Source organism: Lagenorhynchus albirostris, chromosome 2, assembly GCF_949774975.1.
Source record: "Lagenorhynchus albirostris chromosome 2, mLagAlb1.1, whole genome shotgun sequence".
Classification (NCBI taxonomy): Eukaryota; Metazoa; Chordata; class Mammalia; order Artiodactyla; family Delphinidae; genus Lagenorhynchus; species Lagenorhynchus albirostris.
In genome coordinates, this window is record NC_083096.1 from 13919359 (window position 1) to 13945776 (window position 26418).

Genomic DNA, 26418 nt, shown 5'->3' on the forward strand with positions numbered 1-26418 from the left:
GCCTTATAAAATGCGTTAGGAAGTGTTCTCTCTGCTCCTTTCTCTGAAAGAGAGTGTAGAGGATTGGTCTAATTTCTTCCTTCAGTGTCTGGTGGCATTCACCAGTGAATCCTGGGCACGGTGCTTTCTGTGTTGGAAGGTTATTGTTGATTCAGTTTCTTTAATACATGTAGACCGATTGAGATGGATCGTCTTTCTTGTGTGAGCTCTGGCAGATGGTGTCTTTCAGGCAATTGTCCATTTCACCTAGGCTATCAAGTTTGTAGGCATAGAGTTGTTCATAGTATTCCTTTATTCTTTTAATTTTCATGGAATTTGCAGTGATGTCCCCTCTTTTTTCTGCCCAGGCAATATTTTTAAAGTAAGAACAGATTATAACTGAAACCTAAAATGAATCATTTTAAACTCTTAAGCTTCTATTTTTTTTTTTTTTTTACTTCTTATTTTCATATTACTTTCTTGTAACATCTTTGTCTGGGTAACAGCCCTTCTTAAGGCTGATCTTTGTTTTCCTCCGCCTTCTGTTTTGCTTTTGTTTTTGGTTTCTGTTGAGAAGAGTCATTTATCTGAATTTATTTGTTCAATAAATATGGATTGCATAACAATTACATACAAGCACTGTGGTAGGCTCTGCATGAGGCATACAAACATGGATCAGAGGAGAACATGCTTGCAGGGAGCTTATAGGATAATTGGGGAGGTTAAAATATGTATGGAAATTATGGTTAAAAGCAATTAATACCATAGGAATGATTTCCACTCTTGTTTGCCTTATTAGATACTTCTGATAATTACTTGTATTAACCCTATAAAGCCCTAATCTCTCATTTAGTCATCCAATTCATCTATATATAAATGGTTTTTTTAGTAAGAAAACGTTCTTGGTGGTGTGCAGTTTTTTTATCTATACTTCTTCAAATAATTAAGGATCTTAGGAAAAAAGTAAGTTTTAAAGCCCTATGACTTTGTTCATTAAGAACCTAGTACTTTTTCTTTTTGCTTCAGATGATAATCCGAGTTGCCAGTGTTAGAGGACTTACATCATTCATTGGTTTCTTTGTAGGGGAGTGAGTATTAATGTTCTCAGGCATGAAGCAGAATTTTATGGAATCACTCCATTAGGTATGTATTCTAGTATTTTATATTTATGATTTGACCCTTTGAGCACTAAACTTGCCCAAATGAAATCTGTTTTATATCAGGTTCTAATTTTTGATGGACTACTCAGTGCTTGCTTTTTGTGGATTTTCATAGTAAAAAGGTGTTGTCAGCTGATTTAACTTAAACATTTTCCTTTTCTTTCCTTATCCTCTTTAACTAGAGAAAATAAAAGTGGAGTACTATTTTTGTGTTTGCATGTACTCTTGACAAGTTTGCTTTGAAATGTTTTTAGTAAGAAGGCTTCTCTTATGTGAAGAACTGGAGCGTTCATCTTGTGGCAGTGTCCTTTTTCATGGTTACTTGCCTCCACCAGGTACTTCTGCTTTATTTATTTAGTTCTTTTTTTTTAAGTCTTTTTATCATTAAGTAAGTACAGATGTGTGAGTAGGAAAATCTGTTTCTTGATTATTGAGTTTCCTTTGTAAATCTACTAGAAAAAGTGAGAACTTTAATATTAACAGAAGTTAAGTCATACTGTGTATTAGGGTAGGGATTTGCCAAACTTTTTCTGTAAAGGGCCAGATGGGTTTGTGAGCTAAAAGATCTCTGTGGCAACTCTTCAGCTCTGCCATAAACGCTACAGAAGTGCATGGGTGAGACTGTGTCTAATAACAGCTTTATTTTCGTAAAGAGCCATCAGGCTGGACTTGGCCATGGCCAGATTTGCTGACTCCCATGTTTGAGAATTGGTTGTCGATCTCCTTTGTGGAACCCCAGGAGCTTTTTAGAGATTTAGCAGTGTACAGGGTAGAGGAGTGTGAGGTGCATGTCATCTCTGCCCCTCTTCATGAGTTAGAAGAGTTCGGTCTTCACCTGTGTTGTAGCAGGCTTTTGAACAAGATTTCATTTTGAAAAAGGCTCTCCTGCCAAATAAGAGATGTTTGAAAGTATAAGGCAATTCAGCTGTAGAGCGGTTTAAATTAGTATATAGTACCTAACGCATAGTAACTGTTCCATAAATGTGAAGACTAGTGACAGAATGAATGAGTTAGTGATTGATTGATCTGGTAACCTAGAGCTAGGTAAATACAGAGTATAATATGATAAGTCTTAGTCTTACTTTTTATATATATAACATAAGTATCAAATCTGTTGAATGAATTTTATTTTTAAAAAATCTCATCTTGTTTTCTATGGTAGTTAATTATTTGCAGTAAATTGGTATATTGGAAGATAAATTTTGGCTATAATGAAATTCACATTTGTTTGTTTCTTAGCCATAATGTGAAATTTTAAATTTTTGGTACGTGAACTTAGAAATAAACTTATCTTTTTCTTTCCTTTTATAGGTATTCCTAGTCGTAAAATAAACAACACTACCAGATCCTCTGCTGATTCTAGAAATGGACTAAATTTTACAGAAGGTGAAGCTCGAGGAAATGGTACACAGCCTGTTCTCTCTGGAGCTGGGGAAGAGACTGTTAGGCTAGGTAAGCAAAGAGTACATAAATTTTAAAAGTACGTATGTTTTTAGTTCTAGATGATATTGAGTAATTATTTTTAAAGATGTGATTTTTGCTCTATCTCTTTTTAATCTAGATCTACCATTTATATCTTGAAGAATCTCACTTAACGTAATTTTTATTTAGAAAGTTCATGATCTTCTGTTAGCTCTAAATCTTTAGAACAGAGGTTGGCAGACTTTTTCTGGAAAGGGCCAGACAGTGAACCTGTTGGGCTTCTTGAGCTGAAGGGTCTCTGTTGGAACTGCTCAGCTTTCATTGTGGCACGAAAGCAGCGATGACGATGTATGCGCAGATGTGAATGGCTGTGTTCCAGCAAACTTTCTTTATCAAAAGAGGTAGCGGACTGGAATTGGCCTGTTAGTCATAGTTTTGCCAACTCCTTCTTTAGAACGTAAAAGATTTCTTTTGCTAATATCAACAGGATTTCCTGTGGATCCACGAAAGGTACTAATAGTAGCTGGCCATCACAACTGGATTGTAGCTGCATATGCCCATTTTGCTGTGTGTTACAGGTATTGTATAATTAATAATGGTTTGCTTTTTATTTTGGGGGGTATTTTTTAATATTGTGATTTTATTTTTATAGATTTAAGAGCTATTTATTTTAGTCATCAAATATTTTTCCTTCATATTTTGCCCACTTCTGTATCTCCTGATTAGATTTAGTTTGCTTTTATTCTCACAACTAATTTGGTAAATATTACTGATAGCCTTAGTATGTCTTATATATTGCATATACAGTGTGAACTGTGATATAACTGAGATATCTTGAAGTTACATCTTCTTGCTTAGTATATCCAGCTTCTGAATCATTTAACTATTGTATTAAATGATGAGGCAGGATTGTTAATGTGAGCCCTGTGTTTTTTGTCTATAATGATTGAGTCTTTTGTACTCTACGGTAGGGGAGAATAGGACCCTACATTGGTCATGACTGCCATATGGTTGGGAGCGAGGTGAAGCAGGACAGTTGTAGGCAGAAGTGATGTAGTTTAACATCTATAATGTGTGAGCTTTACACAGAGGTAGTTTGGTTTTACTAATTCTTGCATTCTCAGTAACTAACAGGGAACAAGGAAAAGTGTACACCAGTGATTTCTCTTTTTCAATTGGAAAAAAGGTAGGATTATTAGTTCAAAATCACTGTATGCAATGAGAAATGTTGATGACAGGAAATGGCGTAGAAGAACAAAAATGGTTAGGATATACTAACTTAGACTATGATCCTATTGAATTTAATTGCCAAAATATCAAAAAACATAAATATTTTGTCACTATTGAATTTAGTTGAGAAAAAGTAGCCACAATAGATTAAAAATATTTAAAATGTCTTCTAAAGTTTACAGATCCATTTAAAGGATCCCAGATGTATTGAATAAAAGAAAAAACCCCCTCAGTTTATGAGAGATTTGCCATATGTGTTAAAGGAAAAAAAAAAGACCTCATATCAGTAATCTGCCTTTATATTTTCATTGCAGTAGAGATTTGGTGCTCACTTTTCATTTTGAGAGCGTTCTATTGATATGTATTTTTAATATTATTTATTGAGTAGTATGAAAAATATTTTTTGGATGATTTCTTTCAGGGATGATTTTATATGAAGCAAGACTGATTTGAAAAAGGGATTTTCTTTTTTTTCTTTTTTTTTTTTTTTGCGGTACGCAGGCCTCTCACTGTTGTGGCCTCTCCCGTTGCGGCCTCTCCTGTTGCGGAGCACAGGCTCCGCGGCCATGGCTCGTGGGCCCAGCCCACTCTGCGGCACGTGGGATCTTCCCTCACCGGCTCGCGATCCCGTGTCCCCTGCATCGGCAGGCGGACTCTCAACCACTGCGCCACCAGGGAAAGCCCGAATTTTTTTTTTTTTAAGAGTGTTGTTTTGAACTTACCAGCTTATGGACCTAAATTGAGAAATGGTTTTAGATTTTGCTTTGTTTGTTTAAATATTATGTACACTTTTTTGATAGGGGATTCCAAAGGAGTTAGTTGTATAACGATTATACCAAGTTATCCAGGTGTAACAGCATAATCTATGTTACTGCACAGCAGTGCTAAAGATTGTGACTTGCCAGACAGGGACACATGGTATTGCACAAAATCTCACTCATTGAGTGACTAATGTAAGAAAGACGATGCTGTTACATATTCCATTCTTTGCTTTTGACCATGACTTTTCTTTGCTTTCACTGAGTGTTGATTTCAGAGCAATATGCCCATGCAAAGTGACAAAGGGAAAGAATTAAGGACATATTAGATTTTCTCATGTACAGTTAAATCATTCAACACAATGCCAATAAAAAGATTTCAGAAGAAAGGAAAATATTCAAATTATTTTAAGTGTAATCATTTTAATAAATTGTTTTTCCACAGCTTTTTATATCAATAAATTTAAAACCTTAAAAAAGGAAAGAGTAGCACAGTGAAATATTTTTCACCTATATTCATTAATTTTCTACCTTGTTAGGTTTTACTTCTATATTTCTTTTTTCTTGCTCAGTTTACAACCCGTCACTTGTATTAATGAAGAGTATTTGTGTAGATTGTTTCCCTTTTGGAGGTTATATTACACTTTAGATCTTTAATCCATGTGGAATTTACTTTTTGTATATGGTGTTAGATTTAGCAATCTGCTTTATTTTCTTCCAAGTGGGTGGCTAATTATGTTCTGATTATTACATAAATCATCCTTTCTCATTGAATATGAAAGCCCCCTTTATCTTGCTTTATATTTATTTTTATATACTTGAATGTAATTTTAGACTTTTTTTTTTCCATTGATGGACATTTAGATTGTTTCCCTGTCTTGGTTATTGTAAACAATGCTACTATGAACACGGGGGTGCAGATATCTTTTCAAACTAGTGTTTTCATTTCCTTTGAATATATTCCCAGAACTGGAATTGCTGGATCATAGGGTAGAGCTATACTTAATATTTTTGAGGAAACTCTACACTGTTTTCCATAGTGGCTGTACCAGTTTACAGTCCCACCAACAGTGCACAAGGGTTCCCTTTTCTCCACATCCACACCAGCATTTGTTATCTCGTGTCTTTTTGATGATGGCCATTCTGACAAGTGTGAAGTGATATCTTACTGTGGTTTTAATTTGCATCTCCCTGATGACAAGTGATGGTGAGCATCTTTTCATGTACCTGTTGGCTGTTTGTATATATTTGGAAAAATGTCTATTCAAGTCCTTTGTACCATTTTCTAATTGGATTATTTGGTTTTTTGCTATTGAGTTGTATGAGTTCTTTATATTTTTTGGATATTGACCCCCTTATCAGATATATGGTTTGCAAATATTTTTTCCTATTCCATAGGTTATTTTTTCACTTTGTTGATAGTTTCTTTTTCTGTGCAGATGCTTTTTTCGTTTGATGTAGTCCTACTTGTTTATTTTTTATTTTGTTGCTTGTGCTTTAGGTGTCATTTTCAAAAAAAAAATTATTACCAAGACACATGTCAAGGAGCATTTTTCCTATGTTTTCTTCTAGGAGTTTCATGGTTTTAGGTCTTACATTTAAGTCTTTAATCCATTTTGAGTTTATTTTTGTGAGTGTTGTAAGGTACAGGTCAAATTTCATTCTTTTACATGTGAATATCCAATTTTCCTCACACCATTAATTGAAGAGAAAATGCCTTTTCTCCAGACACTATTCTTGGCTCCCTTGTCAAATACTAGATGACTGCATATGCTTGGGTTTATTTCTGGGCTCTTGATTCTGTTTCATAGGCCTATTTGTTGATCATCTTAATTATTCCCTTCATTATCTGCTGAGAATTCAGAATAGGAGATGGAGTATTTTTGTGTGTTGGGTTAGATGGAAGAGAAACAAGATAAAGCATTTTTATGTGTTAAAGAGAAAGACTTGCATATATGTTTAACTTCACAGTTTAACCTTTGAGAGGTAGAATCAACTGCCTTTCTAATCAACTTGGCAGTGATGTGTTGGAAAGAAAACAGTGAAAGTTATATTGAGAAAGGTCCAGTAGAAAATAAACAGTGAGGGATTTTATGCTGATATACAGTGTGTTTCACATAGGCAAACAAAATTGCTCTAATAAACGTAGCTCATCCATCTTGACCACAAAGAAAGAATCATTGTGTCCTTATATTTCTGCCTTCGTATGGTACCCTCTCCAAACCACAGTTGTGTTTTTAGTTGGAGGGTCTCCTAACTAACCTCCAAATCCCTCTATCTGGCTGGGGTCCATCTCTTGAAGGAAAATAGGCAAAGGGAAACCCTAATTGACAGAATCTGGTATGACAAATCATTTCAGCACTGAGCAGAAATTATGGATTTGGGAGTGGGGAAAGGAGTGGGGAGATGTGGGAAGGAGGGAGAGCTCTTCCAAATAAGATAACTCAGCTCTAGAGTTATGAGGTATCCCCTCACACTGGTCAGAATGCCCATCATCAAAAAATCTACAAACAGTAAATGCTGGAGAGGGTGTGGAGAAAAGGGAACCCTCTTGCACTGTTGGTGGGAATGTAAATTGATGCAGCCACTATGGGGAACAGTATGGAGGTTCCCTAAGAAACTAAAAATAGAACTACCGTATGACCCAGTAATCCCAACACTAGGCATATACCCTGAGAAAACCATAATTCAAAAGGACACATGTACCCCAATGTTCATTGCAGCACTATTTACAATAGCCAGGACATGGAAACAACCTAAATGTCCATCGGCAGATGAATGGATAAAGAAGATGCGGTACATATATACAATGGAATATTACTCAGCCATAAAAAGGAACGAAATTAGGTCATTTGTAGAGATGTGGATTGACCTAGAGTCTGTCACACAGAGTGAAGTAAGCCAGAAAGAGAACAACACATATTATATATTAATGCATATATGTGGAATCTAGAAAAAGGGTACAGGTGAACCTATTTGTAGGGCAGGAATAGAGACATAGATGTAGAGAACGGACATGTGTACACAGGGGGAAGGGGAGGGTGGGATGAATTGGGAGATTTGGTTTTACATAAATACACTACCATGTGTAAAATAGATAGCTAGTGGGAACCTGCTGTATATAGCACAGGGTGCTCAGCTTGGTGCTCTGTGATGACCTAGATGGGTGGGGTGGGAGGGCAAGGGAGGGAGGTCCAAAAGGGAGGGTATATATGTATACATATAGCTGATTCACTTCATTGTATGGCAGAAACTAACACAACATTGTAAAGCAATTTTACTCCAATTAAAAAACAAATAATAACTCAGCTCTAGAGGCTCCGGATGAGAAAAGGTTGGGAAACCATCTAGTTCCATAAAAATTGCTTCTAAATATTGAGAAATGAATTGGACTTTTAAGTTATGATTTATTGGGGTATTATTTTATGCCAGGCATTACACTAAAGGCTCTTGTATACATTTTCTCATTTAATTATTCCAACAACCTGTGGCATGGATCTCATCATCCCCATTTTACTAGTGAGAAAATCAGTTTGGAGAAAAAAGTACCCCAGGTCATCCTGAGGAAAGAAGTGCCAGGATTCTCAACTAAATCCTGAGTCTAAAGCCACTGCTCTTCACCACTGTGCCCACCATGCCTTTCTTTTAAATTACAGCCTTCCAAACATTGCTATTCCATTTGCATTTTAATTGCTCAAAAACATCTTACAATCAGTATTACCTTGTTGCTCCATGTGATTGTATTGAGATCTGGGTGTCAGGAGCTGTTAATACCTCTCTCCATCCCAATGCTTCCCATGTCCCTGGCACACAGAAGATACCTAAGAATGCATCAGAATAAATGCTGTGTTCCTGGTCTCTGGTGTTAGTAACATCAAACAATTTTGACAACATTATTAGTAATTCTTTGACTCAGTGGGACAGGCAGTGGGCTCAGTCTGAGGGCTACCCCTCCTCACCTTATGGTTTCTATTCCTAAGGGAGTGGACTGGGGTGGAAACATCTAACAAACAAATCAACTGAACAACAAAGTTTCAGCTGCAGAGACTTATGAGAAGAAAATAACATAGGTGACTTGTATTAGTTTCTTACTGCTGTTCTAACAAATTACCACACATTTAGTTTCTTAAAACAACACAGTTATCATCACTCAGTTCTGGAGTTCAGAAGAGTTCAAACTAGATCTTGCTGGGCTAAAATCAAGGTATTGGCAGGGCTGGGTTCCTTTTGGAGGCTGCAGCAGAGAATCTGTTTCTTTGCCCTTTCTGGCTTCTAGAGGCTGTCTGTGTTCCTTGGATCACAGTTCCTTTTTCTGTCTTTAAAACCAGCAGCATGGCATCTTCAGATCTCTTCCCTAACTCCCATTCTCCTACCTCTGCTTATAAGGACCTTTATGATTACATTGGTTGCACCTGGATAATCCCTCAATCTCTTTAATTTAATCACAACTGCGAAGCCCCTTTGCCATATAAGGTAACATATTCACCGGCTTCAGCAGTTTGGATGAGGACATGTTTGGGGAGCCATTATTCTGCTTACCACATTTGGTGAGGAGTGCCATAGTTCAGATGGATAGGACAGACATCAACTTGGAGGTGAATATTACTCTTCTAGTTTGGATTTTAATTAGCTTTTACAAGACACCTACTGAGACAGGTCTTTTTTTTTTATTTTGGAATATAGTTGATTACAGTGTTATGTTAGTTTCAGGTATATAGCAGAGTTGATTCAGTCATACGCATACATATATCCATTCTTTTTCAGATTCTTTTCCCATTTAGGTCATCACAGAATACTGAGTAGAGTTCCCTATGCTTTACAGTAGGTCCTTGTTGATTATCTATTTTATATATATTATTGTGTATATGTTAATCCTAAACTCCTAATTTATCCCTCCCCTGCTGCGTTTCCACTTCGGTAACCATGTTTGTTTTCAAAGTTTGTGAGTCTCTTTCTGTTTGGTAAATAAGTTCATTTGTATTATTACTATTTTTTTTTTTAGATTCCACACATAGGTGATATCGTATGATAGTTTCTCTGTCTGACTTCACTTAGTCTGATAATTTGTAGGTATATCCATATTGCTACAAATGGCATTATTTCATTCTTTTTTATGGCTGAGTAATATTCCCTTGTATATAAGTATCACATCTTTATCCATTCCTCTGTCAGTGGACATTTAGGTTGCTTCCATGTCTTGGCTATTGTAAATAGTGCTGCAGTGAACGCTGTGGTGCATGTATCTTTTCAAATTATGGTTTTCTCCAGATATATGCCCAAGAGTGGGATTGCTGAATCATATGGTAGTTCTATTTTCAGTTTTTTAAGGAACCTCCATACTGTTCTCCATAGTGGCTGTACCAATTTACATTCCCACCAGGGGTGTAGGAGGGTTCCCTTTTCTCCACACCCTCTCCAGCATTTATTGATGATGGCCATTCTAATTGGTGTGAGGGGATAACTCACTGTAGTTTGATTTGCATTTCTCTGATAATTAGTGATGTTGAACATCTTTTCATGTGCTTTTTGGCCATCTGTATGTCTTTGGAGAAATGTGTACTTAGATCTTCTGCCGATTTTTTGATTGGGTTGTTTTTTTTATATAGAGCTGCATGCTCTGTTTGTAAATTGTGGAGATTAATCCCTTGTCGGTCACTTTGTTTGCAAATACTTTCTCCCATTCTGTGGGTTGTCTTTTCATTTTGATTATCGTTTCCTTTGCTGTTCAAAATCTTTTAAGTTTAATTACGTCCCATTTGTTTATTTTTGTTTCCATTACTCTAGGAGATGGATCCAAAAAGATACTGCTACGATTTATATCTAGAGTGTTGTGCCTATGTTTTCTTCTAAGACTTTTATAGTATCTGGCCTTACATTTAGGTCTTTAATCCATTTTGAGTTTGTTTTTGTGTATGGTGTCAGAGAATGTTCTAATTTCATTCTTTTACATGTAACTATCCAGTTTTCCCAGCACCATTTATTGAAGAGACTGTCTTTTCTCCATTGTGTATTCTTGCCTCCTTTGTCATAGATTAGGTGACCATAGGTGTATGAGTTTATCTCTGGACTTTCTATCCTGTTCCATTGATTTGTATTTCTGTTTTTGTGCCAGTACCATAAGGTTTTGATTACTGCAGCTTTGTAGTATAGTCTGAAGTCAGGAAGTCTGATTCCTCCAGCTCCGTTTTTTCTTTCTCAGGGTTGCTTTGGCTTTTTGGGATCTTTCATGTTTCCATGCAAATTGTAAAATTTTTATTCTAATTCTATGAAAAATGTCAGTGGTAATTTGATAGGGATTGCATTGAATCTGTAGATTGCTTTGGGTAGTATAGTCATTTTCACAATATTGATTCTTCCAATCCAAGAACATGGTATATCTCTCCATCTGTTTGTATTGTCTTTGATTTCTTTCATCAGTGTTTTATAGTTTTCTGAGTACTGGTCTTTTGCCTGCTTAGGTAGGTTTATTCCTTTTGTTGCAATGACAAATGGGATTGTTTCCTTAATTTCTCTTTCTGGTCTTTCGTTGTTAGTATGTAGTAATGCATGAGATTTCTGTGCATTAATTTTGTATCCTGCTAATTTACTGAATTCATTGATGAGCTCTAGTAGTTTTCTGGTAGCATCTTTAGGATTTTCTATGTATAGTATTGTGTCATCTGCAAACAGTGATAGTTTTACTTTTTTTCCAATTTCTGTTCCTTTTATTTCTTTTTCTTCTCTGATTGTGGTAGCTAGGACTTCCAAAACTATGTTGAATAAAAGTGGTGAAAGCGGACAACCTTGTCTTGTTCCTGATCTTAGAGGGAATGCTTTCAGCTTCTCACTGTTGAGACTGATGTTAACTGTGGGTTTGTCATATAGGGCCTTTATCATGTTGAAGTATGTTCTCTCTGTGCCCACTTTCTGGAGAATTTTTATCATAAATGGGTGTTGAATTTTGTCAAAAGCTTTTTCTGCATCTGTTGAGGTGATCATATGGTTTTTAGTCTTCAGTTTGTTAATGTGGTATATTATACTGATTGATTTGCAGATATTGAAGAATCCTTGCATCCCTGTGATAAATCCCACTTAACTTATGGTGTATGATCCTTTTAATGTGTTGTTGGATTTGGTTTGCTAGTATCGTGTTGAGGATTTTTGTGTCTATGTTCATCAGTGATACTGGCCTGTCATGTTCTTTATTTGTTTTATCTTTGTCTGGTTTTTTATCAAGGTGATGGTGGCCTCGTAGAACGAGTTTGGGAGTGTTCCTTCCTCTGCAATTTTTTGGAATAGTTTCAGAAGGCTAGGTGTTAACTCTTCTCTAAATTTTGATAGAATTCGCCTGTGAAGCCGTCTGGTTCTGGATTTTCGTTGGAAGTTTTTTAATCACAGTTCCAATTTCAGTATTTGTGATTGGTCTGTTCTTATTTTTTGTTTCTTCCTGGCTCAGTCTTGGAAGGTTGTATGTTGTACCTTTCTAAGAATTTGTCCATTTCTTCTAGGTTGTCCATTTTATTGGCATATAGTTGCTTGTAGTAGTCTCTTGTGATCCTTTGTATTTCTGTGGTGTAAGTTGTAACTTCTTTTTCATTTCTAATTGTATTTGAGCCCTCTTTTTTTTCTTGATGAGTCTGGCTAAAGGTTTATCAGTTTTGTTTATCTTTTCATAGAACTAGCTTTTAGTTTCATTGATCTTTGCTGTTGTTTTCTTTCTCTCTATTTCATTTATTTCTGCTCTGATCTTTATGATTTCTTTCCTTCTATTAACTTTGGGTTTTGTTTGTTCTTCTTTCTCGTACTACTTTAGGTGTAAGGTTAAGTTATTTATTTGAGATTTTTCTTGTTTCCTGAGGTAAGATGTATTGCTATAAACTTCCTTCTTAGAGCTGCTTTTGCTGTGTCCCATAGGTTTTGGATTGTCATCTTTTCATTGTCATTTGTCTCTGGGTATTTTTTTGATTTCCTCCTTGATATCTTCAGTGATCCATTGGTTGTTTAGTAGCATATTGTTTAGCCTCCACATGTTTGCGGGTTTTTTTACAGTTTTGTTCTTTGTTAATTGATTTCTAACCTTATAGCGTGGTCAGAAAAAGATGCTTGATATGATTTCAGTTTTCTTAAATTTACTGAGGCTTTGTCACCAAGCATGTGATCTGTCCTGGAGAATGTTCCATGTGTGCTTGAGAAGAATGTGTATTCTGCTGCTTTTGGATGGCGTGTTCCATAAATATCAATTAAGTCCATGTGTTCTAATGTGTCATTTAAGGCCTGTGTTTCCTTATTGATTTTCTGTCTGGATGATCTGTCCGTTGATGTAAGTGGGGTGTTAAAGTCCCCACTATTATTATGTTACTGTTGATTTCTCCTTTCATGGTGTTAACATCTGCCTTATATATTGAGGTACTCCTATGTTGTGTGCATATGTATTACAATTGTTATATCTTCTTGGATTGATCCCTTGATCATTTTGCAGTGTCCTTCTTTAACTCTTGTAAAAGTCTTCATTTTAAAGTCTATTTTGTGTGATACTAGTATTACTACTCCAGGTTTCTTTTGATGTCCATTTGCATGGAATACCTTTTTCTATCCCCTCAGTTTCAGTCTGAATGTGTTCCTAGATCTGAAGTGGGTCTCTTGTTGACAGGATATATATGGGTCTTGTTTTGTATCCATTCAGCCAGTCTGTGTTTTTGTTTGGAGCATTTAATCCATTTACATCTAAGGTAATTGTTGGTATGTATGTTCTTATTGCCATTTTAGACACTTAGGTTCTTTGACATATATATCTATTGTCATACAATTTGCGGTTCAGCATGCTTATAGTAAATTTCAAAATCTTGTAAGGCATGTCCCCTCCACTTTCTTTCTTTGAGATCGTAATGTGGAAGATAACCATATTCTTTGCATAGCTTTTCCGACTTCAGAGCATTGGTTTACTAGGCAGCAGTAAGGAGATGGAGTGCTATAATATCAATTGAGCTTGTTCTGTCTTGTTTTACTTACGTGAAATTTTGTATTACATGTATGGAAAATTATAGAGCAAATATTGCTTTTTCTTTGTACTTAATTTTAACTTAAAAATAGAAGTAAATTCACATATCTTATTGAGTTAAATTATGTAATTGTTATAATCCCTCTCAAATATGTTGTCCTGATTGTTTTACTCTTTTTTGGCATCTCTTTGTAATCCCCTAATTTTTCTAGAGAAAAATTATTTAGAAGTACACTCTTTGTAAAAGATTAGATAGTATTTTTAAAAAGATTAGATTGTATTTAGCTTTATTACTTATAGTCCTCAATTAATGATCACAAGATTACATCATTCACCTCATTAAATAGATACAGCATCTCTTTCTTGAACAGTGTATGAGCCTAGTATATGTCTGCATCCACATAGCAGCATATTATCATTATTCTTGAAGTGCTGGCAATTCTTGCTTTGTGTCCAGTCTGACAGTTCCTAAGAGCCATCTCTATTTCATTTCTCAATGTTTGTCAGTAGAGTTTATTAGATAATTATTTCCATTTGTGTGTTTCAACACATGAATCCCATCTGGTGGCTGAAGTGGGTAATTACAGACCATCCATTGCCTAGGAAAAAATAATACATATTTCTGTGTATTGCTTTTAAGTTTAAGCAAATCATTAGTTTTTGAAATTAATAAGAAGGTTGAATTGCATATTTTTGTGAATTATAGTTGTATTTATTGTGCATTTTTAAACAAAAATGAAGCTAAAGTGATTTTATTTAGGTTAGGTGATCATCATTTATGAATACTAAAGTTTGATTTTTGTGGTGAATATGTCGTGTAGTATATAAAGGAGCACTTATTTTCTTCACATTTATTTGTTCTCTTTAGGTAAGGCAAAGAGAATCTTTACAATTTTGTTTGTATCACTTGTTTGGTATAACTTAAAAAACTAGATACTCCATAGTTAAAGTTCAGGTCATTTATTGTCATGATTGCTTAACTGTAGGTTTTAAGTGTATGAAGACTTACTGTATAATCACAGAGAATACATGTCTGAAAGACTTAAATTCAGTTAGAACAGAAAAAATTATTAAAAATTTACAGGTGTGTTTATCAGAAGTTAAATATTAAAGCATTTTTATTCAGTCAACTGCAAATCTGAATCATGATAATAAGTCTTTACATATGGGGAATGAATAGGCTCATGAGACTTTTTTCATTTAGAATAAAACCTTTAAACTCCAGTCCTCAGAGAATGGTTTCCAAAGCCCCACATTTTATTCACTTGATTGTGCCAAGGTGTTGGAGTATACATCGTATACCAGATCACTCCATTATCTTAGTTTCCATGAATAGACTGTCATCTGAAGTTTCAAAAAAAAACGATTGGTTGAGTTTCAGTTAATAAGAGTAACAATAACTGATCAGTAACTGAAAGGAATAATAATTAGCCTGAAACTCTGATTCTTGTTGACTATTTCTATCCATAGATAATCACAGTACCAAATTTTTGTGTAGAAAAGTGAAAGGTACTACCTTTTTTTTTTTAAAGTTACTAAAGTTTTTACAATTTGAAGGACTTGGCTAAATTATTCTTTGGAGAAGTGTAGAACTCTAGGCTCCTTTTAAGTGGTTTATATGTTCTATGTATGTGAATATAAGGTACCTCAGGAGTAATCTGGCTTTGTAGAGGATATAGATCAACAAAATTTTATATTTAATAAATATAAAGGTAGATAAATAGCTGTGACTCAATTTATTTTGGAACATTGATTTGTGTTTTTTTGCTTAAGTGCTGCTGAGTCTCACTTATGTGTCTGTTCTTGTTTAACAGAATCAAAGAATCTTCAGGATGGCAACAAGTGTTTACAAGCCCATATTTGGATTGGACTATTGAACGAGTAGCTCTAAATGCAAAAGTGGTTGGAGGTCCACATGGAGACAAAGACAAAATGGTCGCCGTTGCCTCAGAGAGTAGCATCATCTTATGGAGTGTCCAAGATGGAGGAAGTGGAAGTGAAATTGGTAGGAAAAATCTTGTGTATGCTGTTACACGTAATATTCTGAAGTTTAAGAGGGATTGCCCATAAATATTAGAACTGGTTATTGGACTAGTTATTAGTTAGCTAGAGCTGCTGCATCTTATTTTCAGGGTCCAGTAATATGAGAGGGCTGCTCAGTGTGAGAGGAATGATCTGGTAAGGAGGGAAGAAAACTGAAACCTGACTGCTCTATAAGAATGTGCTTTTCCTGAATCCTGTTTAGTGGTGGCTGCTTTCTCTCCACCTCTTTCATACCACTGGGCCTGAAGATTGGGTGAATAACTTTCTTGTTCCTCCTCATTTGTTGCTTCTAGGCCAGAAAGTCTCAAGCTTTTAAATCTCTTCTAAATTTCACTTGACATTCTAGTTCAGGACCATTAAGAGTTTTTGTTTGTATAGGTTTTATCTAATGATATTTACCATAATAGGAATTAAAACTGAAATTTTAATAACTGCTTATTAATTAAAAATATAACATAAATAAGCCCATTGCATGGTAACATGAATGACACTTTTTTTTTTTGCGGTACGCGGGCCTCTCACTGTTGTGGCCTATCCTGTTGCGGAGCACAGGCTCCGGATGCGCAGGCTCAGCGGCCATGGCTCATGGGCCCAGCCGCTCCGCGGCATGTGGGATCCTCCCGGACCGGGGCACGAACCCGTGTCCCCTGCATCGGCAGGTGGACTCTCAACCACTGCACCACCAGGGAAGCCCCCGAATAACATTTTTAATGAAGAATAACTATATTTCCAAAAATTTTTGTGGGAAGAGTGGCAATGGTTTACAATTTTGTAAACCTCTTTAATGTTTTATTGAATTCTGATACTTATTTCTGCTTTCAGTCTGCTACGTTTTGTTACTCTGGTTGAACTACATGAAGAGAATTTGGCTTCACACAGATACATAGTTGAAAAAAACCATATTTTTATATAGTCTTTTCGGATAATTGTGGATAGTGTTTGCTTCTGTCCCAAAATTTTGAAATGATATCGATGAACTCTGTTCGTACAGATCATACTCTGTTAAATTAAAATCCATCAATCTGTTTTGTACTTTGAATGGATCTTTTGTCCTTACGTAATTTTATAACATGATGCATTGGTCATTTGGAAAGTGTTGGTTTATTCTGAGTCATGTAGATCTTCCAAGTGTTGATACCTTTCATTGTACAATAGAGTAAAAAAAAAAAAAAAAAAATCACAGTGTTTTACTATAACCACTGATCACACCTCTGAACTCTGTTGTGTTAGGAAGTTATCATGCTCGCTGTGGCAGATAACCGCTTTCCAGAATTCTGATATTCACTTGAAACACTGAGTTTGTATCATTAAAGTAACAGGTCCACTTTTCTCCCTTTTTAGGAAAGTCTACCAAATAACCAAATCTGAATTACCATAGTTTGTTAGTCGTGCTTTCACATGAAAATGGTAGGCTAAGAGAAGAGCAGCTGGTTTCCTCTCAGCTCCAGCAATTGGGAAGATGCTTCTCCTCGACACAGTCATGGTACTTAGTCACACAGAATATTCAGAAGACATACACTCAAAATTGAGACTTAGTCAGTACATAACTCTTACACAGATTGCTTCATCCAGGAAATTCTTAAGTTCAGCTGGCCTTGTTTTCTTCCATTGAAAGTGTGCGGCAGAGAGGAATTTAATCACTACCAGTACAGTTTACTGCCACTGCTTTGATTCATGCTAAGGTGCTCTCTCTTTTTACCCAACATTGCTTTGCACCATTAGTGCAAAGATCAACAGGAATGTTCTAGGATAAAGTGTGATATTCATACGTTTTCAACACTTTGAATATTTCAACACCATGTGTGTTTGTGGCCGATACTCAGGTGAAAGATCTCTGAGGACTGGCTGGTACTGATACTGGATGCACAGAAACAAAACACCAGGTCCAGCCACATCTGTGTATTCGTTTTTGTAAGACAAAAATGCAGTTTTGCAGACAACCTACTGTCTGCACCAGTCTTTAATTCGAGGACTTACTGTGTCATTGAAAAGTGCCAGTGTTGTGGTTTCTTTTACTGACATTTCATCTGGCAGGCTTTCACCATCGCCATCTGCCCTAGCTTTCTTAGTCTCCCAGTGATTGTGTGCCCTCCTCTAGCCAGTGCAATTCCATAACTTACCCTGTAGGATGATTCAGTGGCTTTTTCATATCTAGTTTGAAAACCTGTAACAATTTGTGGCTTTTAAAACACTTTTTCCATCTTCATTTAAAATATTTCTTTAAACTCTGAGTATTTGGTCTCAAGGAGCCCACAGCTGGCTTTATAATACTGTTCAAAATTGTTCTGTTGCATAGGCACAATAAGGCAAGTTATTAATATCTATATAGTTGAAGGAAAGATTACTTTTGTTATTTAAAATTTTTATATACAGTTTTGCTCAGTTTGTTTTAGAGTCCTCCCTTCCTTGAATCAAAGAACTCTACTATGTCATATGTATCTTTGCCAGCACTGTTAGATTTAGATGGTGCAGCTATGGATTGAAAGGCAAGTTAAGTATAAGAAAAATACATTAAAAATAATTTATTTTAGAATAAATATTTTAAACAGTTTTAGGTAAAATTTAAAAATTAAGAAAGGTTTTCAGAACATTTTAAAAACTAATATTGCAAAACAACAAAGTGTACTTCTTGTGTTTCTTTGTAGGCACAAGGAAAACTTGTATTTTAAAATAATTATAGCAGATGTAACTGAAGATGACTAATAAAAGCATAGTGGAAGTATTTAGACCAGACTAAGTTAGTCTTGGGAAACTTAGTTATACCCCAGCCTACCATCATAAAGCATTCTAGAGAATATAAGAACACATATGCAGATGCCATTGTCTAAATGGTGACCTCATCACATGTCATGTAGCCTCTGGAAAACTCCTCTGTACATTCTTGAGATAATGAGAATTTGTTAAAAAAAAAAGGCAAGTAGTGCTTTAATATTACCATGAAAATAGTCTTGACTTCAGACTTCCAGAGGGTTCTCGGAGACCAAGGATTCCTAGACTATACTTAAAGAGAGTCATTGTTCTAGGCCATTTTCCTTCCCTTCTCTCCCAGCTACTCCCCCAGTCCCCGCGCCTGCCCACATTTCGAATCTCATACCATCTGCATTTACGCTTGATGTAGTCCTCAGCTGCCCTCTAGGTTACTATCCTTCATGCCTTTGAAATTACTAACTCTGATTTTCCAACTCAAAAATTCTTTAACTCCACTGGGATCTTCACTCATTACTTCCCTTTTTATAGGCTTGGATTCCATCATTATAATCACTCTAGCATAGAGCCTCAGTTTTCTTGTATCTTTCCCTTTGCCTTACCTACCTGGAGAAACCACATCCCTGGCCAAATCGGCCTTTCCCCCTGAATATTAAAGGCGGTGAGGAAAAAGAAATGCATATGCACACAAAACAATAGTCTCAGTCCGTGGCCTCTACTCTCAAGTGGGCCTTTAAAGGCTACCCAGAAATCCTACTACATTACCCTTGTCAGTTCTGCCACTCTCCTAGATGACTGTTTCATACCTTTTTCTTTTTCCTTAAACTTCCAACATCTTCTGTCATTCTCATTGAGAGAATAGAGAAAACCAGGAGAGACTTTTCCTAAATTCCTTCAATCATATCTGCCCATCTACATGTATCTGTGCTCATATAATCTATTATCACATTTATTACTGTGATTAAATTGTCTCTGATCTTATCTAAGGCCAGCTCCTTATATCCAGCTGTGTACTATGTCCTATTTCCTTCTACCTACTGGAGACATTGCTCTAGAAGTTATTCCACTCTGTTGGATCATTTCCATCATCATACAGCTGTGCTTTAATTCTGCCTTAAAATCAACAGCAAAAACTACCCTATGTTCTCTTCCAGTTTTTACTTCATTTTTCTGTTCCTCTTAAAGCAAGAGAGAGTAGTTATCTGATCTTGTTTCTATATCCTCCTCTTCTCTTTAGAAGTTGCTCTAATTATGCCCCCAACCACTCTATAAAACTATTCTTGTTAGTGTGACCCATGATCTGTACTCTGCTATATCCTAGGATCAATTTATAGTCTTCATCTGGTTAGAACTGTCATTTGATAATATTTGATATAGTTGATTACTCTTTTCCTTTTGAAGACTTCCTTTCTTTGGCTTCTAGGACACCTTATTGTCTTTATTTTTTTTTTTATTTTTATTTTTTGCGGTACGCGGGCCTCTCACTGCTGTGGCCTCTCCATTGCAGAGCACAGGCTCCGGACGCGCAAGCTCAGTGGCCATGGCTCACGGGCCCAGCCGCTCCGCGGCATGTGGGATCTTCCCAGACCGGGGCACGAACCCGTGTCCCCTGCATCGGTAGGCGGACTCTCAACTACTGTGCCACCAGGGAAGCCCCTTGATTTTTATTATAGCTCTTTGTTTCTTCTCAGTTCCTTTTGATAATTCTTCCTTATTTGCCTAATTTCAAAATCTTGGCATGCCCCAGGGCTCAGTCCTTGGACTTCATTCCTCTATATCTGTGTCTGGTCCTCAAGATCATTCCCAGGTTCAGTGATTTGCTAGGAGGACTTAGAGGACTCAGCACGTAGAGGTACTTAGAGCTATGGTTTATTACAGTGAAAGCATGCAAAGCAGAATTGGCAAGGGAAAAGACACATGGGGTGAAGTTCAGTGGAAACCAGGTACAAGCTTTCAAGAGTTCCCTTCCAGTGGTATCTCATAGGACATGCTTAATCCTCCAGCAGTGAATTGTGACAAACTTGTGAGATGTCTGCCAGGGAAGAAGCTCACTAGAGACTTGGTACCCAAGGTTATTACTAGAGGCTAGTCACTTAAGTACCCTCTGCCTAGCCTGTACCAAGATTCCAGATTCCCAAAAGGAAGCAGATGTTCAGGATAGACGACATTGTTTACACAGCAGTTTAGGCTTTTTGTCAGCATAGATTAGATTTCTTTTGTCTAGAATTTCATGAGTGGAGTTATGTAGTTAGTGTGTGTTCTTCTGTCTCTGGCTTCTTTCATTCTACAGAATGCTTTTGAGATTCATCCATGTTGTTGAGTGTATCAGTGGTTCATCCCTTTTTATTGTTGAGTGGTATTCCATTGAAGTAATATTCCAGAATTTGTTTCTCCATTCATCTGTTGGTAGACATTTGGTTTATTTCCAGATTGGAGATATTAGGAATAAAGCTGCTATGAAGGTAGCAATCTTTCTTTGGACATTTTTTTTTAAACATCTTTATTGGAGTATAATTGCTTTACAATGATGTGTTAGTTTCTGCTTTATAACAAAGTGAATCAGCTATACATATACATATATCCCCATATCTCCTCCCTCTTGCATCTCCCTCCCACCCTCCCTATCCCACCCCCCTGGTTGGTCACAAAGCACCGAGCTGATCTCCCTGTGCTATGCGGCTGCTTCCCACTAGCTATCTGTTTTACATTTGGTAGTATATATAAGTCCATGCCACTCTCTCACTTCATCCCAGCTTACCCTTCCCCCTCCCCGTGTCCTCAAGTCCATTCTCTACATCTGCGTCTTTGGACGTTTTTTAAATTAAATATCTAGGAGTGGAATTTCTGGGACCTGTGAAAAGTGTATGGTTTATGTTATGAGAAAATGCACCACTGTCTTCCAAGTGGTTCTTACCATTTTACATTTCTGCCAGCAATGTGTGAGAGTTCTGGTTGCTCTGCACCCTTACCAACACTTTTTTATTGTCAGTCTTAATTTGAGCCATTCTAGTGGATGTGCAGTGATTTTAATGTTGGTTTTAGTTGCATTTCCCTAACTACTAATGATATTGAGCATCTTTTCATGTCCTTATTGACCATTTGTACTGTGTTTTTGAGAAGTGTCTTAAAATCATTGCCCTCTTTTTATGAGATTGTCATCCTATTATTGATTTGTAATAGGTCTGTACATAGATTAGTGGTTTGCAACGAGGGATAATGTCGTCCTCCAGGGGACCTGTGGAAACGTCTGGAGACATTTTTGGTTGACACCATTGAGGGAGGACTCGTCTCTCTTTCTCTCCAACTCCCCCCACCTCACTCCCTTTCCCTCTCCCTAACATCCCTCCCTCATTCCCTCTTCTCTCTTCCTCTTTTTGAAATTCAGTTACATTTTAGGCTACTTCATATTGGCCTTAGATGGCACTGAAGCACTATTTTTTTTTCCAATTTCTTTTCTCCCCCTTCTTCAGTTTAGATCAATATCTTTACTGTCTTTTGCCCTTTTGCTGCGGTATTCATTTAATCTGCAGTTAAGCCCATCTAGTAAGTTTTTTATTTGAGATGCTGGACTTTTCAACTCTAAAATTACCTTTTTTGATTCTGTTTTAGTTTGTTTCTTAGCTGAGATTTCTTGTCTGTTCACTCATGCCTTATTTTTTGCTAAATGCAACATATTCATTATAGCTGTTTTATTAGTTTTTGTCTGCTAATTCCACTGTCTGCACCATCTCATTTATTTTGAGTTACATTTTCCTGCTTCTTCACGTCTGGGAAGTTGTCATTATATGTTGGGCTTGTGCATGATACATTATGTAGGGAGTATGAATTATTATTATTATGATGTAGGGAGTAACAATGCTGTCTTCTTTTAAAAGATGTGAGTTTTGTTCTGGCAGGCAATTAAATTACCAGAGGATCTTTATCCCGCTAGGCTTGTTTTTTTTGCGTTGTTAAGGATAGGTAGCCTTTTTCACCTTTATTTTTTATTTTAGGGCATGACTCCTACTCAGGGTGTGGTGTTATCTTTTTGGAGTCTTAACTGAATGCCTGAAGAGTGAGTCTTCCTGTGCTGGAACTATTGAATCCACCCACAAATGACCTCTGCTGTTTCCACTTAGCTCCCAGGCCTACAGCCGCCTGTCTCTTTTATTCCTCGGGGATTCTCGCCCAGCCCAGGTGCAGCCTGGTCTCAGCCAAGGCATAGGAAAACCCCTATACAAATTCTGCGCCATCTCCACTCCCACGCTTCTTTCTTTCTTATACCTTGTTCATAAATTCTAGCTGCCTCAACAGCTCTAGACTCTGATCTCAGCTTTCTCAGTTGAGAGAAACCCTCACTTGATTTTCCCTTGGGTTTCACCTCGCTGTGGTCGGGAGAGCTTATACAGAAAGCCAGTGTGACCGTGGGGCTTATCTTAGGTATGTACTGTTTCAGGTCTTCTGCTCCCTGTTGTCCGGTGCCTAAAAACAGTTGCCTCCTGTATTTTGGCCAGGTTTTTTTTTATGGTGAGGAATAGTCTGATGCCATTTATTCCATCATGACTGGCAGTGAAAGTCCCCCCTAAAACTTTAGGGAAAAAAAAATACTTTAAAAATTTTGAAATTATAATATACTGGTAAGTATACAGAAAAGAAATTAGTTGTGGGTTTTTTTGGTTTGTTTTTTTCAAATTGCCACTTGTAACATACCAATTAGTGAAGGAGATTTTATGCCTTGCTTTCTTTCCCCCCAAAAAAACAAAGGGTGTGGTCAGTAGCTACCTTATGAGATGGTAGATGGTAATTTGTTCATGTAAAAGAGATTATTTGTTGTTACAAATATTCTTTAGGACCTGACGGCACCATCCGAAGAAAATTGTTAGGACTGGTGTATCCATGATAGAGCTTCCCCAGAGGCTGAGCGCCTTTGTTATAACTTACATTGCTGCTGGATTGCCGCCATAAGCAGGGCCCCTTAAGACAGGAGCTCGTCATTACTTATACTGGTGTCCTCCCTGTGCATAGGGATCAGCATTGTTGAGTCTAAGCAGGGGTGACACTTGAAATTTCTTGAGATCATTCAGAATGTCTTCCTTGATTTCCCAGAATCTCATTCTTCTCTCGAGTAATCAGTGTTTGTTGGTTTTCCTGTTTTTATTTCTACCATTCACATAGCCCATAGTACTGAATATAGTTATCTTAACATGTTCTGAAAAATTGTCTAGCATCAAGATTAAAGTACTAATACATGAGAGTCCCTGAAGTTGCACGTGAAATGATTACTCTCTGCTTTGAAGTGGCAAGTTAATTTCTCAGCCAGTTCTGATCAGAGAGCTTATTAGCTTTTGTATGTGTGTTGTGTTTTATTTTGCTCTGGTTTTTTTGGTTGACAGGTTGGGCTGAGATGATCTATTCATGTGTATAAATATGTATTTATGAGTACATAAAAGTTAAAATGTACATATGGAAGACATTCTTAGCAATACTTTCCAGATTTGTTTGTTTTTCATTTTTGTCCAGTGTATATCATTTTTCTTTTTGCTAGATGCCTGGCTTTTTCAAGATTGGTTAAGAATTTTCAAGATGTTGTTTATTGCCACTGGTCTTGTATATAGTACACTTCTGAACATAAAGAAATATCCCTCATTCATGTAAGATTCGAAAGAAATCAGTTATCTTTTCTGGCTTATGCTTTTTAACATATTACAGTCGCATTTAATTGGTTTGTTTCTCCCCGTGAGTTCTTCAAAGCCTTGTGAATCCTTGTTTTTCTCAGTTAGATGCTGAGAAAATTGTTCGTGCTGTTACACATTAGGTACTTTTATTTTTGGGGGGTACTTTTTTAAAAATAAAAAAACATACTTGAAACAGCTAAAGATACACATAAAACAATATTTTATAGTGAGGCTTATTTTCTAGAATAATTAGGTAAAAAGGTATTTCTCATAAGGTGCTTTTCAAGTAATAGAATACTATTTAAATGTCAAAATTGGATTATAACATTTTTAAGGTGAAAGTGAGCCTTGAGACATTTAGCTTGGACCCAATTTTATAGATCAGGTAAGTAAGAACCTGAAGGTGGCGAAGTAGGAACCTGAAGTTGGCAAAGAAAGGTACTGTCAGAGCCAGGATTCTGACCCAGAATCTCCTCCCTGCTGGTGTAGTACTCAGCTAAAGAGAGACAGCTGTGTAGGGCCATACATGCTGTACCAAGGTGAGCCGAGACATTCTTGACTCTTTTGCTGTTAATGTGGGCTATCCTTACAAGGTCCCTCACCTGCAACCCCTCTTCCCTTTTTTCTCAGGTTCCCTAGGCTTACCCATTCCTGATCCCCCAATTTGACGAATTCCTTTTCACCTTTTTAGAAAACCCAACTCAGATGGCTTCTTAGAAATATTCTCAAGCTCCTTTTCCTGCCCTCTTTTACTCCTCTGGTTATTACTGAACTCTGTGCATCCTTCTGTTATTATTGCATTAAAATTGGTTGTTTGTATTTTTTTTCCTTTAAATCATAAGTTCCTAGTAATATCCAGTCTTCTTAACGTTTGTTTTTTTTTAATTGAAGTTTAGTTGATTTACAGTATTGTGTTAGTTTCAGGCATACAGCAGAGTGATTCGGATATATATATATATATATGTATATATACTTGTTTTTCATTCTTTTCCATTATAGGTGGTTACAAGATATTGAATATAATTCCCCATGCTATACACTAAATCCCTGTTGTTTATCTTCTCATATTTTTTAATCCCATGGCCTAGTATAGTTAGTGTCTTTGGAGTGAATTAAATTGAGATCTGCAGTGTTGGGAAACAAGAGGTTTAAAATAAGCTCTGATGAAGGCCTGAATGTTTGTTTTGAATACAGTGTGACTTCTTGCTGTTTTGTTTTGTTCTTTTCTCTTTTTTGCCTATTTCCAGATTTCTAGATACATTCTGGATAGTTGAGGTTGTCAAGTCTGTGTCGGTCCATGAGCAGGCGGCAGCTAAATCTCCTGTGGATTTTATAGAAATGCAGTGGGTTTTCTGATTTAGCGAGTCTGGCATGAATCCAGGAATCCCAGGATTCTTTCTGTTTTATTTTGTTCACTTGAAATCTACGCGGTTGTTTTGATGATCAGCTAGGTTTGGGAGCCACAGCTTCAGGTAACAAGCTGTTCAGTCAGAGTGGGACTACTTGGGGTAGACTTCTGTCTGCCGCTTAAGAGCTTACAGGTTTCTTTTTTTTTTTTTTTTGCGGTACGCGGGCCTCTCACTGCTGTGGCCTCTCCCATTGCGGAGCACAGGCTCCGGACGCGCAGGCTCAGCGGCCATGGCTCACGGGCCCAGCCGCTCCGCGGCAGTGGGATCTTCCCAGACCCGGGCACGATCCCGTGTCCCCTGCATCGGCAGGCGGACTCTCAACCACTGCGCCACCAGGGAAGCCTGAGCTTACGGGCTTCTTATTTCTGGTTCCCAAAGTGTCTGGAACATAATTTGTATAAATGAGATGCCTTTAAAAGATGTTTTTAATCTGGGTTTTGATTAATTCGAAAGATGGTGACTGATTAACCTCTATTTTTTATTATCATTTAAGGAGTGTTCAGCCTTGGTGTTCCTGTAGATGCTCTCTTCTTCATCGGTAACCAGTTGGTGGCCACGAGTCATACAGGGAAAGTGGGAGTGTGGAATGCTGTCACCCAGCACTGGCAGGTTGGTTTTAACTAATGCATATTGCAGAAATGAAATTATTTCTGAAGCTCACGCTGATTATGCATCTGCTTTATTGTGGAATTCATATTGTTTCTGTTTTGATTATACAGTAAGTCCCCTGCATACGAACAAGTTCAGTTCCAAGAGTGTGTTTGTAAGTCCAATTTGTAAGTCCAATAAAGTTAGCCTAGGTACCCAACTAACACAATCTGCTATATAATACTGTACTGTAATAGGTTTATAATACTTTTCACACAAATAATACATAAAAGCAAACAAAAAATAAAGAACACATTTTTAATCTTACAGTACAGTACCTTGAAAAGTACAGTAGTACAGTACAACAGCTGGCATCCAGGGGCTGGCATCGAGTGAACAGGCAGGAAGAGTTCCTGACTGGAGGAGAGATTGGAGGTGGGAGACGGTAGAGCTGAAGGATCCTCAGCAATAGGCGACGGAGGGCAAGCTGCG

The 26418-nt window shown here is 36.9% G+C and overlaps 1 protein-coding gene across 2 annotated transcripts in view; it reads left to right on the top strand.

Moving 5' to 3' along the window:
• The window catches only part of KCTD3 (potassium channel tetramerization domain containing 3), a 70131-nt gene that overhangs the window by 10077 nt on the left and 33636 nt on the right, over positions 1-26418 (top strand). For both annotated transcript variants that reach the window (XM_060142038.1, XM_060142037.1), the window contains exons 5-10: positions 1064-1122; positions 1394-1474; positions 2451-2591; positions 3049-3139; positions 15341-15531; positions 25832-25947. In XM_060142038.1, the coding sequence (XP_059998021.1) occupies positions 1064-1122; positions 1394-1474; positions 2451-2591; positions 3049-3139; positions 15341-15531; positions 25832-25947 (679 nt within the window). The remainder of the gene's footprint in view (positions 1-1063; positions 1123-1393; positions 1475-2450; positions 2592-3048; positions 3140-15340; positions 15532-25831; positions 25948-26418) is intronic.